This window comes from Rhincodon typus, chromosome 8 (genome assembly GCF_021869965.1).
Source record: "Rhincodon typus isolate 14 chromosome 8, sRhiTyp1.1, whole genome shotgun sequence".
Classification (NCBI taxonomy): Eukaryota; Metazoa; Chordata; class Chondrichthyes; order Orectolobiformes; family Rhincodontidae; genus Rhincodon; species Rhincodon typus.
This window is the reverse complement of record NC_063339.1, coordinates 76,064,516-76,081,847: the sequence shown is the minus strand read 5'-3', so window position 1 is coordinate 76,081,847 and position 17,332 is coordinate 76,064,516. Positions and strand designations below refer to the sequence as shown.

At 38.4% G+C, this 17,332-nt stretch overlaps 1 protein-coding gene across 1 annotated transcript in view; it reads right to left on the bottom strand.

Moving 5' to 3' along the window:
* Window positions 1-17,332, bottom strand: part of knl1 (kinetochore scaffold 1) — a 95,836-nt gene that overhangs the window by 42,380 nt on the left and 36,124 nt on the right. Inside the window, exons 8-11 of the mRNA XM_020526688.2 lie at window positions 15,208-15,245; window positions 11,504-11,556; window positions 6,697-11,160; window positions 5,651-5,792 (exon numbers count right to left, since the gene is read on the bottom strand). Coding sequence (XP_020382277.1) covers window positions 5,651-5,792; window positions 6,697-11,160; window positions 11,504-11,556; window positions 15,208-15,245 — 4,697 coding nt within the window. The remainder of the gene's footprint in view (window positions 1-5,650; window positions 5,793-6,696; window positions 11,161-11,503; window positions 11,557-15,207; window positions 15,246-17,332) is intronic.

Sequence of the window (17,332 nt, the reverse complement as noted above, 5' to 3'; positions counted from 1 at the left end):
TAGAATTCTCTGCCACTGAAAGCAATTAAGACCAAAACATTCAATGTTTTGGCCTCAAGGAGTTACATTGTTCCTTCCCAAAGCACATGCCCATTACATTCCTTACACATTTAAATGGAAAATTTCTGTTGTTCACCTTTGCATATTCTTTTAGCCCAAAGTTATAAAGCATGCACATATTATGACATCTTACAGAGTGCCCTTGATATACAAGAAGCAGTCTATTATATAACTTAAGACTTTTTCCACAAGCCAAGTTTTAATATACATGTGAACATAGGAAGATCTACTTTTTACAGCTAAAGGAATCAAAGAGCATGGAAGCAAGTGGAAAGAAGGTAAGGAGTTGGATAATCAGCCATGATCCTATCGAATGGTGGAACGGGCCTGAAAGGCCTACTTTTGCTTCTATTTTGTATGTTTCCAAGTGTTAAATGAGATGTGTGTTATTTTGATCAAATCCAGTGATATAGTGCATCGGTAGCTGTAAGAACACAATTATTTCAGGTACAGATATTAAAGTGTGGCATTTAAAAATGAGTTATATCAACAAGATTTTTTAAAAAATTATTGAAACAGTTCTCAATTTCTACAGTCTTCATGCATATTCCGTCCCCCCCACCCCCAAAACACCCTGTACTATGTACATCACTAAATACCATAAATACCTCAATTTCAGTGGAACTAATGTAGCTAGTCATTATTATGAAATAGTGGCAATTCTAGTTTTAGCTGTCGGAGTTGGACAAAAAACTTGATTCTAGCCATGTGCAGAATTAACTAACCTCTGACAGTGAAGCATAGCCTTACCTTGGTATTAGAGAGCTGTTAAGTGAACTCAGGAGAAAATGGGTGAGAACAATGGTTGCCTTCAGCTGGACTTTCAAACATTGTTTGACTTGTATGGATAATGACCATTTGAGTCAAGTACAAGAGAATATTGGGACAACAATAAGGTGAGAGAGAGAGAAAAAAATCAGAACTGTTGTTTCATTGTTCCCATCTACTCTTCAAATATTGAATTGAAGCAAGTGAGACAAGTTGACATTCTGTTCCATTTTAAACCACAGAAATTAGTACTAGAAAATGAACGATTGTTCTAGCGAACAGTCAAACGTAGTTGTGTTACACTTACTAACTTTCTGCTTAAAAGGAGGTAAAACCACAAATACTAGCCCTATGAAATGTAGTACCATGTACATAACTTGTAATTAAGCTAACATACGACACTAAATAATGTGTGTTGAAGTCTAGCCTACACAATGTTTTCCCGAAGGTCTTGAACACACTGGAATTTCTACACTCAAATGCATAATTTTGAAGGCAGGCTCATACTTTATGTGAAACTTGCTCACTTATCTATCTTTCCTTTTACAAAGAACAAGAAAGGAAGAACATAAAAGATATGAGGAATAGGCCATTCAAACCCCAAAGTCTGTTCTGCTATTCATTAAGATCATGGCCGATTAGTGTTCAACAACCTAATCCCACCTCCCTATATCCCTTGATCCCTTCAGCTACAAGGGCTATTTCTACCTTATTCTTCAAATCAAAACATTTTGGCCTCAACCATTTTCTGTGGAAGTGAATTCCAGAGGCTCACTACTCTCTGGGTGAAGAAATTTGTTCTCATCTCAGTTCTGAAAGGTATACTCCACTATTGGGAACATCATTCCTGCATCTAAAGTTTTAGAGATTTCTAGGAGATCCTCCATCATTCTTCTAAACCCCAGTGAATACAATATGTAAATTATGGGGCAGGGGGCACGTCCTAAGTAAGTGGAAAGACAGAGGAGAATGGTTTTGAATCTGAAAAAAAAAAACAAGTTAATTAGAGAAGACAGACAAGAACAAGTTAGGAGAACTCTGAAGAATTATTTCAATGCAAGGGATCTTACAGGTAAGGCTGATGAACTCAGGGCATGTTTGGGAACGTGGGATTGGGCTGTCATAGCTCTTACAGAAACTTGAAGGATTGACAGGACTGGCAGCTCAATATTCCAGATTTCAGATGCTATAGGAAAGACAGAAAAAGAGGCAAAAGGAGGTGGGGGTGGGAGTGGAATTTTTGATTACCATTACTGCTGTAAATAGAGAAGATATTTCTGGAAAATTATCCAGTGAAAATACATGGGTTGAAATTAGAAAAAAAAAATGCTCACCTTGACGGGATTGTACTATAGACACTCCAACAGTCAGAGAGAAATTGAGGATGTAATATATAGAGAGATTTTAGATACATGCAACAATAAGGTTGCAATAGTAGGTAATTTTGATTTTCCAGTCATTGACTGGGACTACCATAGTTTTAAAGGTTTCGATGGTGAAGAATTTGTTAAAACGTGTTCAAGAAAATTTTCTTTATCAATTTATAATTGTTCCCACCAGAGGAAGAGCAAAACTTGACCTTCTGTTCGGTAATAAGACAGGGCAAGTCTCTCCAATTGATAGTAGGCAAATACTTTCAGTTTAGTAATTATAATTCTATTTGTTTTAAAATTGTTATAAAAAAGGATAAGGAGAAAAAGGAGGAGAGGGGGAGGGGGGTCTTTGTGTTGAACCTCAGGAAATGGAACAGATATTAAACAAATATTTCACATCAGTTTTACTGTGGAGAAAAAGAATAAAGGCTCGAGAACTCAGGAAAATATATATTAATGTTTTGAAAATAGTTCACATTACAGAAGAGAAAGTGCGGGAGGTCTTACAAAAGGATAAAAGTAGCTAAATCTCCAGGACCTGAACGAGTGTACTCCAGGACATTGTGGGAAATTAGTGAGGAAATTGCGGGGCCTCTTGCAGAAATTTTTCTTTTATCTATAACCACAGGTGAGGTACCAGATGTCCCGAGAGTGGCTAATGTTGTGCTTTTGTTTAAGCAAGGGATGTAAGAAGCCTGGGAACTACAGACCAGAGTGTCTGACTTCAATGTGGGTTAGGTTGTTGGAAGTGATTCTGAAAAGATAGGATTTATATGCTTTGAGAGAGAAGAAATGATTAGGGGTAGTTGCATGGTTTTGTGCAAAGGAAATCATATCTCAAACTTGATTGAACATATTTGAGGAAGTAACCAAGATGATTGATGACAACAGAATGGTAGACATTGTTCACTTGGACTTTAGTAAAGCCTTTGAAAACGTTCCATATCTATGTTCTATTTTCCACATGGTGGACTAATTAGTAAAGTTAGATCACATGGGCTTCAGGATGAGCTTGCCAATTGGATACAAAATTGACCTAACAGCAAAGGACAGTGCGGAGCTGGAGGGTTGCTTTTTGGACAGGTAGCCTGTGACCAGTGGTGTTCAACAGAAGCAGTGCTGGGTCCATTTTTGCTGGTCATTTTATAGAAATGATTTAGACAATTATATAGAAGGCATGGTTAGTAAGTTTGCAGATGACACCGAAATTGGTGGTGCAGTGGACAGTGAAGGTTATCAAGATTACGAGATCTTGATCAAGTGGATCAACGGGCTTTAGTGCGGCAAGCGGAGTTTAATTTGGATAAATGCAAACTATTTCATTTTGGCAAAACAAACAAGGGCAGGATTGATACAATTAAAAGTAAGTCCTTGAATAGTGTTGTAGAACAGAGAAAACTAGAGTTTTGGGTATATATTCTTTGAAATTTCGGTCAGATGTAAACAGGGTGGTTAAGAAGGCATTTAGAATGCTCGCTTCACTGCTCAGATGTTTGAGTATAGGAATTGGGACATCGAGGCTGTACAAGATGTCGGTGAGGCCTCTCTGGAGTCCTGTATCCAGTTCTGGTCACCCTGTTATAGGAAGGATATTATTAACCTGGACAGCATTCAGAAGAGATTACTAGGATGTTGCCAGGAATTGAGGGTTTGAGTTATAATTAGAGGCTGGATAGGCTAAGACTTTTTCCACTGGGAGCACAGGAGGTCGAGGGGTGACATTATAGAGGTTTATAAAATCATGAGGGGTATAGATAAGGTGAATGGCAGGTGTCTTTTCCTTAGGGTGAGGGATTTCAAAACTGGAGACATTTTTTAAAGGAGATAGGAGAAAGATTTAAAAAAGACATGAGGGGCATTTTTTTTGTACACAAAGTGGCTCGTGAGTGTAATGAACTTTCAAAAGTGGTGGATGTGTGTACAGTTACAACATTTAAAAGACATTTAGAAAATTACATGAATAAGAAATGTTTGTAGGGATACAAGTCAGGTGCAGGCTGGTGGGACTAGTTTTGGGATTATGGTCAGCATTGACTGGTTAGACTGAAGGGTCTGTTTCCATGCTGTATGACTGACTCAATCTCTACTCATAGGTCAATCCTACCATTGCAGGAATCAACTTGGTAAACCTTTGCTGCACTCCCTGTATAGTTAACAGCAGTTCAAGTCCAAGACAGCACACAATATTCACCAATGTCCTATATAGTTGCAGCAAGACATCCTTGTTTCTGTACTCGAATCCTCTTGCTATGAAGGCCAATAGATTGTTTGCCTTCTTCACTGCCTGCTGCAGCTGCACACTTACCTTCAAGTGACTGGTACACAAGGACACCCAGGTGTCACTGACCATTCCCCTCCCTCAATTTACAGTTAAGTAATAATCTGCCTTCCTACTATTGCTACTGAAGTGCTTAGTCTCATGTTTACCTACATTATTCCACATCAGACATGCATTTGCCCCACTCAACCTGTCCAAAGCACACTGCAACATATCTGCACCCTCATTACAATCACCATTCCCACCCCGCTTTGTTTCATTTGCAAACTTTGGAGATATTGTATTTAGTTCCCTCATCTAAATATCTAAATCATTCACATATACTGTGAATAGCTGGGGTCCTAGTACCAATTTCTTAATGTGGAGAGGGTTCAGAAAAGATTTACCAGAATGTTACTGGGAATGGAGAGTTCGAGTTTTAAGGAAAGGCTGGATAAAGCTGGGGCTTATTTCACTGGAGCGTAGGAGGTCAAGGGGTGACTTTATGAGGGGCCTAGCTAAGGTGAATAGCAAAAAAAAAAAAAAAAAAAGAAAAAAGTCTTTTCCCTAGGATGGGGGATTTCAAACCTAGAGGAAGTACTTTTAAGGTGAGAGGAGAAAAGATTTAAAAAGGGACCTGAGGGGCAACATTTTCACACTGAGGGTGGTTCATATGTGGAATGAACTGCCAGAGGAAGTGGTGGATGCAAGTGCAGGTACAACATTTAAAAGATATTTGGATAGGTACATGAATAGGAAAGGTTTACAGGGATATGGGCCAAATGCAGGCAAGTGGGACAAGTTTAATTTGGGAAACTTGGTTGGCATGGACAAGTTGGACTGAAAAGGTTTGTTTCCATGCTGTACGACTCTGACTCTAAAGATCAGGACAGTAAAAGCTGATCTTTTGTGACCTCTGAAAATCCAGAATTGGTGCTTCAGTAAAAAGGAAACAATCTTCCACTTCTGGAAGTACCAGAAGTTTGATCCAATGACAGTTCCTAGTCAAGATGATGGGGGAAGGAATTACTTGTGGTAGTCTATTTATCACCTATTCCTGGTTGCCGTCAAAAAATTAAGAGTGAACTACTCAATGTGAGACTGAAGTCACAGGTAGGCAAGACCCTGTCTGAAATTAACTTCTTTTAATTCTAAACAAATGAAATGCAAATTGACAGAGATCACAACTTACTGGCAGCATCTGCAGAGGTTCCATCTCCTTTGGTTGAATCTAAGGAGCTATTATCCAGGCTTTTTGTCGTTATACTGAGTTGGTTCTCTTCCATGACTTGATGATCCATGCCTTCCCATTGCACAACAGGAGCATTGTTGGTCTATATTAAAAATACTTACAAACTTACAGTTGCTACTTCAACATCTGAAGACTCAATTTGATGCCATTAAGAAACATTCATTGCACAAATAGTAGAAATTCTGTCATTAATTCAACTGTATATTTCAGTTCAAAGGAATTTGTTCTAAAACAGTATACATGGTTTCATGGAATTGGTGGAGATAAGGTAAAGTAAAATTGTATGCAAGGGAAAATAACTTTTGAGTGGTTTTACTGTTTATGTAGAGGATTTTACTCAAAGGAGGACTCCAATAAAAGTACCACAATGCAATGTCTCACACTACTTTATTGTGGGAGGCAGGAACTGATAGTAAGGAAGGTAAGCCGTTATTCAATTTACTGTTCGCACTGTGATGGAATTTGCATCTTATATCTCCTTTTTTCAGTTGAGGACCAGGCAGTCAATTACTTTTCCAGATGTTTGCATTGCTCAGGCAATACCTGAATAAACTGAAACATTTTGGTTCAAGATTAAATAAAATTACTCATTATCAAAAGAATTACAAAATAAGCCTTTGTCCAGAGAATAAAGTGTTACCACCATAGGAGAGGCCTTGCCTGGATTTCTTAAAATCCCATGCACAAATAACTATTCTGGAATTTATTTTTCACCTCAGATTAATAAACAGAAAACAAGGTGAACAGAAAGGATAACTATTTACATTAAATCTTAATTACAACCAAAATTATTTATTCCAGAAGGCCACCTTTTCAGTTCAGCTGTTTCCTTTGCAGGAAGCTATAGGCTTAAGATAGCTTTCCAATCAAGTTTGTCCTTTCATCCGATTTATTGGCTGATTAAATTTAGTTTAAACACACGCAGACTATTAATACAAATCAATTTTAAGCTAGAAAATACTTCTTGTGCATTTTTTTTCAGTTACCTTTTGGCTTGAAGAATCAGTATCTTCAGGACGCAAATTTCTCATTTTCTTTCTGCTGCATGAATTTCTGTTTTTCTCCTCTTCACTCCATGCTCGTTTATGGTAAAGCTTTTCTTCTACCGATTTCATAATTTTGAAACCTCCAAGACCTTGGCAACTTAGAACATTCTCATCCTGTTCAGAAGTAGATGAATCTTCTTTTCCAAGTTGTTCAGAGATAGTGAGGCAGCTCAAATCACTGGACTTCAAGGAGAGAGATGGCTCAGATTGATCAAATACTTTTTCTACATTGTCATGATCAGTTGCTTGGCTTTTGTTCTGGATACCTGGGGTATTTTTAGGGTCAATATTATGTCTTAATATATCTGAGTCTACTTTAAATTTGTTTGGTTTGTATATGGTACTCAGAAGTGAGTCAGAGCCAAGATGGTCTCTTAATGATTTTGCTACATCCTGATGATTTGAATTTACAGCTTTATACAAATTTTCTCTACTAGGCAATTTAGGAGGAAAGATTCCTAGACAAAGATTGAATTTAAATGTGCCCTTAAAAAGAGAACTTTGCTTCAAAAGTCGTGACTTTGCATCCCAGGTTTGACAATTTGTAGAACCTTTTTCACCCACTGGCGGCTTTTCTGTAACAGTGTCATAAGTTACATTGGTCACGGTGTTCAATTTTTGAAGTGATTGCATATTAGCAAGACTTGACTTTCTGGATTGATTATATCCCATATTTTTATTGGCTGTATTTTCAAATTCAGTTACATCATTCATAATATTGCCAGTTTGGGTACCATTAACTTGATGTCCAACTAAATCTTCAGAAGCTGCCTCCCTACTTTGATTGACCAGGCACGATATTTCCTCAGCTTCAAGGTTATTGTTACCTTTCAGGATAGGATCCAAAGAGTTCCCCTTGGAAAATGCAGATTCTTTGATTTCTTTCCCATTCATTTTTTCACTTACACACAGTGAACTGACATGTTCTCCATCTTCCTCGGTCTCACCTTCTGTACTTAGGACAGTGATTTCCACGTTCCTGGTTAAAGTATCAGAAGTACCAAGTGTATGGACAGCTTGATTAACATTAGACAGACTGTTTTCAACTGCGGTTTTTATGTTGACAAATTCCACATTGCTTGAATGGTTACCAGAACCTTTTTGTCCCTTTTCAAGCTCCAACTGGGAAATGATGTGATTACTGGAAACATCATACTTACTGGAAATGGACGTGCCATCAATTTTTTTAGCTGGTGTATCTTGTTCAGATACTGGAATCTTATCACTGGGGAATGGTGGCAAAACAGACCCACGAGCAGTGAATCTGGAAGTCATGACATCTGAACCTAATGACTCACTTATAACTGATACAAATCCATCACACTCAGTGGCAACTGTACGGTTTTTGGTTATGTCTATGTCATTTGCTTCTGAAGACCTTGTGAATTTATCCCTGGGTGAGGATAATAGAGAACAGTCAGCATCCGTCAGTTTGGGAATCATTCTAGGCAAACTCAAATCTTCATTTCCAACTTTCCCAATACTTCCACTGATAATTGGAACTGTATGGCTTTTTGTGATGTCCATATCATTTGTGTCAGAAAATATTAATGTCTTATCACTAGGAAAAGATGTACATAAACCTTCTGTCCAATTTACTACAGGCCCAAGATTTCCTCCATTAATTGTAACAGTATGGCTTTTAGTTATATCCATGTCATTTGCTTCTGAAAATACCAAAGTCTTATCGTTAGGACATGATGACAGAACAGACACTGAGGCATTCTCAATGGAAGTGTTTTTATCTGAACCCACTATATGTCTTGCAACAGCCCCCAGGTTTTCACTCTCAATTGCAACTGTATGACTTTTTGTAATGTCCATATCATTTGCTTCTGAAAAGACAAGAGTCTTATCACCGAGAAAGGATGATATAGACTGAGGCACACGAGGTTTAGAAGTCATTGTTCGAAAACCTAATGTTTCATTTGTAACTTGTCCATTAATTGTAACAGTATGGCTTTTAGTTACATCCATATCGTTTGCTTCCGAAAATACCAAGGTCTTATCATTGGGAAAAGAGGACAGAGCAGACGTGGATGCATTCTCAGCAAAAATCTTTTTATCTGAACCCACTATGGGCCTTGCAACAAGCCCAAGGTTTTCATTCTCAATTATGACTGTTTGACTTTTGGTTAGGTCCATGTCAGTTGTTTCTGAAAACACCAGGGTTGTTTTGCTGGAAAAAGGTGGTTGAGCAGATGCAGCAGTATTCTCAGCTGAAGTTAGTTTCACTGATTCCAATGGTTCATTTGGAATGTGTCTAAGATTTCCACTCTCAATCGCAACAGTGTGGCTTTTTGTTATATCCATATCATTTGCTTCTGAAAACACAATAGTTTTGTTAGCATGAAAGGACGCTGTAGACTCAGGGACAGAGTGTTTGGAAGTCATTCTAGTAAAAGCTAACGCTTCATTTGTAACTTGCCCAAGGTTTCCATTGTCAATTGTGAAGGGATGACTCTTGGTTATATCCATATCATTTGCTTCCGAAAATACCAGAGTCTTATCATTGGGAAGAGAGGAAAGAACAGATGCAGATGCATTCTCAATGCAAGTCTTCTTATCTAGACCTACAATGGGCCTTGCAACAGCCCCAAGGTTTTCACTCTCAATTGCAACTGTAAGACTTTTGGTAATGTCCATATCATTTGCTTCCGAAAATACCACCGTCTTATCACTGGGAAGAGATGACAGAACAGATTCAACAGTACTGTGTCTCAAGGACAGTTTCTTCGGAGCCAGTGTTCCATTTGTAACTTGTCCAAGATTTCCACTGTCAATTTGAACCGTATGACTTTTTGTGATGTCCATATCATTTGCGTCAGAAAATACCACAGTTCTATCACTCGGAAAAGAAGAATTTGAACCCACTGTCCAGTTTGCAACCGCCCTAAGTTTTCCATTGTCAATTGGGACTGAATGACTTTTCGTGATGTCTACATCATTTGCTTCAGAAAATAACATTGACTTGTCACTGGGAAAAGATGACAAAAAGGGCCCAACAGTACTCCACTTTGAAATCAGTTTTGTTGAAGCTGATGTTTCATTTTTCACTCGATCAATGTTTCCGTTGTCAATCGTGACTGTATGGCTTTTAGTTATATCCATATCATTTGCTTCTGAAAATACCATGGTCTTATCACTGGAAAAAGGTGGAAGTATTGATCCAGGTAAATTCAGTTCAGAGGTCATTCTTGTAAAACCCAATGCTTCATTTGCAACTTGTCCAGTGATTTTATTATCAATCATGACTGTATAGCTTTTAGTTATGTCCATATCATTTGCTTCTGAAAATACCATTGTTCTGTCATTCTTACCAAATGATGAGACAGATCCAGCAGTATTTTGTCTCAAAGTATTTTTATCTGAACCCTTCACTTCATTTCTAACTTGCCCAAGACTTCCACTGTCAATTGTGTTGAGGTGACTTTTGGTTATATCCATATCATTTGCTTCTGAAAATACGATGGTTTTATCACTGGGAAAAGATGGCGAAACAGGCATAGATTTGGAGGTCAGTTTACTTGCAACTAAAGCCTCACTTTGATTAATCTTGCTACAATGTCTGTTATCTGAGAATATTTTGTCTTCATTAGGAGTAAAGGAGGACAGCATTGATTTATCTCTTTTTTGAATTGCAACAGCGGTCGGTTGATTTTGGTTTGTGAGGTGCTCTACCTTCCTGACATCAATAGGTACAGTATGACATCTGGTCATATCCATGTAATCTTCTCCAGAAAATATAACTGTTTTATCTTGAAGAAAGGAAGAATGAGTTGAACTTTCAGTACCTATGGCTTCTACATTGTTAGGTACTGTTGTTGAATGGAGAGTGGTAGCATTTCCCAAGGCAAAATGGTTAATAGCAACAGTGTGGCTTCTAGTAAGCTCCATATCGTTGTCTTGGTCCAGAAACTGCACAGTTTTGTTTGAATCTAAATTGTTATTAGAATTAAATTTCATTACTAAGTTATTTGTTGTTTCAACATTTTTAACTGTTCCACAAGCTGAAAGAATACCATTGTCCGCTTGTTTCAAGATCTGTTCCTCAAAAATGGAAGCCATTGACACCATTTTATTGCGGTCAGTGTCGCTCTGCTTTATGCTATTTAAGAATGTTTTAAAATCTATTGTCTTTTGCTGTTTTGGAACTTCATTTTGTCTGATAGAGCTGAAGGACTTATTAGCATTCTCTTTTTCACTGTCAAAACAGACAGTAGTATGCACTGGTTCTGTAGAATCAATTCCAGTCAAAAAAGATTTGAAGTCAATTTTTTTAGAAAGCGTAGTTGCAGCTTTCATTTCAGAAGACTGGACTATCTCTTCAAGATCTCCTTGTATTTCAACCGCAGACATGGGGAAATTTTGATGTTTACTGACAGTCTCAATGTGTTGACAGTGCTGTTTAAAAATGGGAAGACAATTACATTAAGACTCAAATATTGGACATTTTGCTTTCAAATGCTGTTCTTGATTTTAAAATATCAAAATGGAAATGGAACACACATTTGCCGAAAAAGAACCTCACCTTTTATAAGATTGCTGTAACTTCAGTATATGAGAAGCAGACTAAATTAATACAAACATGCTTCCATAAAATTGTTTGTAAATTCAAATCACAGATATAAAACATACAAGCATAATTCTTCCTGCTCACATGAATGAAGGCAAACTGTTCGGTTTCACAGTTATAGGTACAATCCTAAACATACACCAGTACTTGCAAAGACAAATGCTGATTTACCTCAATTTGTTGCAATGGCGTTCGAAGAGGTGCATGAAGCAGTGCATCCATTCCTTTGTGTAGAAAAGATACTAAGAATTAGTATTGTGTCACCCAGAAGAAATGTCTGATTCATCAGACTATATTTAACCTAAGTACACATAGGTAGATGGAGCATAAAGGACCAACCTCAAATGTAAAATCTGCTTGTAACAGAGGACTTAAATCCGAGTTGCACAAGAACACGAAAGTCAAATCAAAAGGATGCAAAATTTTCAACCGAAGCAGAGGACATGGCAGAACAAACAGTGAGGCATATGGAAATGAATAGTTTGGGGTACTTGCTGAACTATGCTGATTCTAATTAATGAATTCTACTGTGGTCTAGTAATACTTCATCACAATAGTCTAGACAGCAGAATTGGCTAGAAAATTACAACAGTCTAGTACAAAAGGGATTTATCTGCTTAGTGTACCAACAGAAGAGATTTACTAGAGTCAAAGACATCCCTCGTTGGAAAGGTGAATAAAACTTCACACAACTTCAGAAATTAGAAATACTGATCAGGTATTCACAGCAACATACAATTCAGATGTGCTGAAATGAAATGAACTGCCAACATGCTCAATAGACCTTAAACAAGTAAGTAACTTGACAAGATAATTTTTTCCTAAAACAAAATAAGGAACAGTATCAGCTAAATTTGGATGGCCAGGTTTTTGCATGGGATAGCGTCACATTTAAATTTCTCTCTTCCACAAGAGGCCAATAACCAAACTTCAAAAAGATAAGGACTGCCACAATCGTAAATGAACTTAACCAAAAAAAAAAATTTTAAAAAGCAATAAATTAATGGTTTGAATAATTAATAGAAATTACCATTAGAAAATGGAAAGCAGCAAACCTTAAAAAAAAAGCCAACTTTTGCCTTTATGATTAAGAAGCAGATCTGCAAAGACAGAATTGGCCTCAATTCATGATTAACAGGGAATGAAGCAGTGATTTGGATTGAGCCAAGCAGTTACGTTTAACTAATGTGGACAATGGGTCATTTCTAGTTGGTAATACTCCATGCTGGCTTTGAGCATGGGGGAATCAGAAGTGAATGGACTTTTAGACTTCGGTTTCCTCCTTTCTCAGCCTGCTTGCCTCTCCCACGATCTTACCACTTTTCCTCTTTATCACTACTATCCTTCTTCTCTATATACCCTCTCTCCTGAATCTCCTGCCGATAGATTCGCCAGTAAGCCTAGAGCAGCACACAGGGCCTCTGATTGGAGCACAAGTTCCTTGCAAAATCTTCCACTTACATTTATCTATATTTGTAACCCCAGCTTCAAACAAAACAGAAATAAAATGAAGTATTTCAAAAACAAATCTTTCACTTTATATTTTTATCATTTATCCTATTAAATGCAGCCCAAAGCTTAAAATTCTCTACCCTATGGCTTAAGCAAGATAGGGAGAGAATCTGAAATTTAGCTTCAATAAGCAAATGCATTTTCCTATCCGCACAGAGTGGCTAATCAGATCCTTATTTCATTTACAGAAAAGTGTTCATGAGCTAGCCAGTCAAACATACACCACGGGTCTGAATAGACAAATGAGCAAGTCATAATGATGCAATCACACAAGCATGGAGGAAGCATTTAGAATTCGACACAAAGATATTTGCAACAAATCTAAAGCATTTAAATCTCGAGAAGATTTGTTGCTCAGGTTGTGGATGAGGTTGTAGTCACGCTCGCCAAGCTGGTGTGTTTGGTTGCAAACGTTTCATCACCCTGCTAGGTAACATCGTCCGTGCGCCTCCAGCGAAGCATCAGTGTTTTGTCCCGCTTGTTGTTTATATGCCTCAGTTTGCTGGGGTGGTTGGTATTATTTCCAGTTTTGTTCCTCAATGGTTTGTACACAGGACTTCGATGTGTTGTCCCAGTCGATTTTGTGTCCCTCATTGTCTGTGTGTAGTAAGACAAGTGAGAATTGATCATGTCTCTTGGTGGCTAGTTGGCGTTCATGTGTCCATACATTCACTTTGTATGTGCTGTTGAAGGGGAAGTCGGTTGTGAGGCACAAATCTAGTAGTTTTATGGTGGTGTCCCTGTTGATGTTGTTGGTGTCCTGGGTTGTCTGCTTACTTGATTCATCTAGCAGTGTGGCAATTGTTTATTTGGTTAGGTCAATGTTTATGGATCGAAATAGCGCTGTTACGTTGAAGGATATCATCATCTCGTCCTCATCTATTCTGGTGTCATTGATGATGTTGATGACTTCTTGGGCTGAGTGGATGGAGTAGGTAGTGTTGTCCCCTAAGTATTTAAATTTCTGTTGTAGTTCTTTGGCAAATCTATATGTTAGTGTACCTGGCACTGAGACAATGGGTCTGAGGGGGATCCCACAATTTTTGTATCTTGGGGAGTCTGTAGAATCAGGTGGTGTTGGCTGGCTTCATTTTTTTGGTAGTCTATCTTGCTGACGTCTCCCGAGTTGCGTTATTTCTTTGGGATCATTGTAATCCTGTTTCCCAGCTATGGTGTTGAGTCTATTGCCATCTGTTGGTAGGTATCGGTATCTGCTAGCACTGCGTTAGCTTTCTCGACGTATTGGGTTCTATTGAAGATTAGTGTCATGCTTCCTTTGTGTGCGGGTAAGATTATGTTCCTGTTTTTCTTGGGTCTTTCCAGGGCTTTCCTCTCTTATGCGTTCCATTTTCCTTTTTGGCTGTTAGTTGATAGTCCCAACTATTGTCTGTCTGATGGTCTGTTGTACTTTTTCCGTGAGTCCGTTATCTCTTCTGTGTTGAACGTGTTCCACTGTTACCTCCAAGACAGACCACAAACAAGAAGACACAACATGACTAGAATCACTACCATACATCAAGAACATTTCAGAGATGACCACACGACTACTCAGACCCCTAGGAATCAGAGTAGCCCACAAACCGACAACCACCCTACGACAGCTACTGATGAATGTAAAGGATCCCATACCCAAAACCAGCAAAACTAGGGTAATATACAAAATACCATGCAAGGACTTTGAGAAACATTATACAGGCCAAACCAGAAGAAAATTGACTATACGGATACACGAACAACGACTAGTCACCAAGAGACATGACCAATTCTCACTTGTCTCACTACACACAGACAACGAGGGACACAAATTTGACCGGGACAACACATTGATAAGCTCACAAGCCAAACAGAGAGACGCCAGGGAATTCCTGGAGGCCTGATATTCCAACCGGAACTCCGTCAACAAATACATTGAAATAGACCTGGTGTACAAACCACTGAGAAACAAAACCGGAAGCAATACCAACCACCCCAGAAAACCAAGGCATATAAATAACAAGCGGGACAGAACATCGGTGCTTCACCAGAGGCGCACTGACGATGTTACCTAGCAGGGTGACGAAACGTTTGCAACCAAACCTACTGGCTCGGCGAGCATGTCTACAACCTCAAACCTAAAGCATTTTAGCACAAATGTACAGAACAATGAACATGAAGTAAAAGACAGATGAGAAATGCAAATAATCTAAATAAAATGCTGCAAGTGGAATGTAAAAAAAGTTGAAAACTTTCCCCTCATTCTATATTGTGTGGTCTCTATTGTGCTGTCTATTATGTCAGAATGCAGCACCTCCAAAATGAATAGATACAAAACCTTCCAAAAAAGTTATTAAAAGGAATGATTAAAAGTGGAATTGCTTACTCACCAGCAATACTGTAATTTGTCTTTTGTGGCATCATGTCTCTACAAAATAAAAATATGTTTCTATTGCATACATTACATACCTTTAAGCAAACAAATTTAAATTTAGCTTCAATTGTTGCACTTGAGAAACATGGCTCATGCATTCCACGTTTTAAACTATCAAATTGCACAGCATCAAGCTGTAACAAAACACAGTTTTCCGCTGGCTACAAGTTTCATGATAGTTTATCCATTGGGATGGAAGGAGGATGTTTTATTCAGGAAATGCAAGAGAATAATGAAGAGTTCAGAAATGGTTGTAAAGACATCCTTGAATTCATTTGTATCCATTAAATATCACTATTGAGTGAGAATGACCCAATTGATCCATTCTTTTCTTCTTTCAAATCTTCTCTGCAAATCTTGCCCCGTTCATTTATTTACTCAATTCAATATTCAAATTTATTCTTATTTCCACCACACTTCCAGGAAGTGTATTCCAAATAATAATGTACGTCAATTAAGCAAAAAAAAAAAAAAACAATTCATTGTCTCTTATTTCATTTGAAAAGAATCTTAAATCATTATGCTTTGGTTACTGACTCCTTTGTCAGCTACAAGCTGTTGCCTTATCTCTGAAAACCTTTATAATTTTGAATGCCTGAATCAAAATTGCCATTTAAAACTGTCTGCTCAAAAGGAAAACAAGTCCAGTTTTTCCTAGTCATTTCATGCAACTTAAGTATTCATCCGTGGTCCAATTCTTGTAAATTTCCTCTATACCATCTCCAAGATCTTGACAATATTTCTAAAGCATGCTGCCCATTATTGGCCACAATACCAAAGCCAGGCACAGGTGTTTTCTTTTAAAAAAAATTTTTCTTTTCGTTTTCCATGCTCTATTTATAAAATCAAGTGTCCTGTACACCTTTTTTAAACAAAAGGTTCTTTATACAACATTTTCTACCATCTTCAAAAAGCTTGTATGTGCGCATGATGGAGGCGATGGCCCAGTGATATTATTGCTGGACTATTAATGCAGAAACTCAGCAAATGTTCCGAGGACCCGAGGTCAAAACCCACCACAGTAGATGGCAAAATTTGAATTCAATAATAAAAAAAAAGTGGAATTAAGAACCTACTGATGACCACAAAACCATTGTCAATTGTCCAAAAAACCCACCTGGCTCACTAATGCACACAAAAAGCAGGACAAGTCCAACCTGACCAATTACCACCCCATCAGTCTATTCTTGATCAGTAAAGTGATTGCAGTGCTATCAAACAGTACCTGCTCAGCACTAACCTGCTGAGTGATGCCCAGAGTCAGTCAGCTCCTGATCTCACTACAGCCTTGGTTCAAATGTGGACAAAATAGCTGAGATGGAGGTGACAGAATGACAGCCCTTGATGTCTAAGCCACATTTGACCAAGTGTTGCATCAAGGTGTCCAAGCAAAACTGGATGAATGGGTACCAGGGAATAAACTCTCCACTGGTTGGAGTCATACCTGAAGATGGTTGTGGTTGTTGAAGCTCAGTGAACTCAGCTCCAGGACATCTCTGCAAGAGTTGCTCAGGTCCTAGGCCCAATCATCTCCAGCTGCTTCAATGACTTCCCTCCATCATAAAAAGGTTTGAGGTAAGGATGTTTGCTGATGACTGCTCCAATGCTCAGCACTGTTGGGGACGACTCTGATATCAAAGCAGTCCATGTTCAAATACAACAAGTCTGTACAATATCCAAGCTTGGGCTGACAAATGGAAAGCAAAATTTGCCCCACACAAATGCCAGTCAATAACCATCTCACCACTGCCCCTTGATTTTCAAAGTGTTACCACTGACCAGAAATTCAACTGGACTTGCCACAAACACAGTGGCTACAACATAAGGTCAGAGGCTAGGAATACTGTAATGAGTAACTCACCTCCTAACTCCCCAAAGCCTGTCCACCATCTAAAAGGCACAAGTCAGGAGTGCAATGGAACACTCCCCTCTTGCCTGGATGGGCACAGCTTCAATGACAGTCAAGCTGCTTAATACCATGCAGGACAAAGCAGCCCGTTTCATTGGCATCACATTCACAAACATCCACCACCGATGCTTAGAACCAGTGTGTACCATCTTCAAGATGAACTGCAGGAATT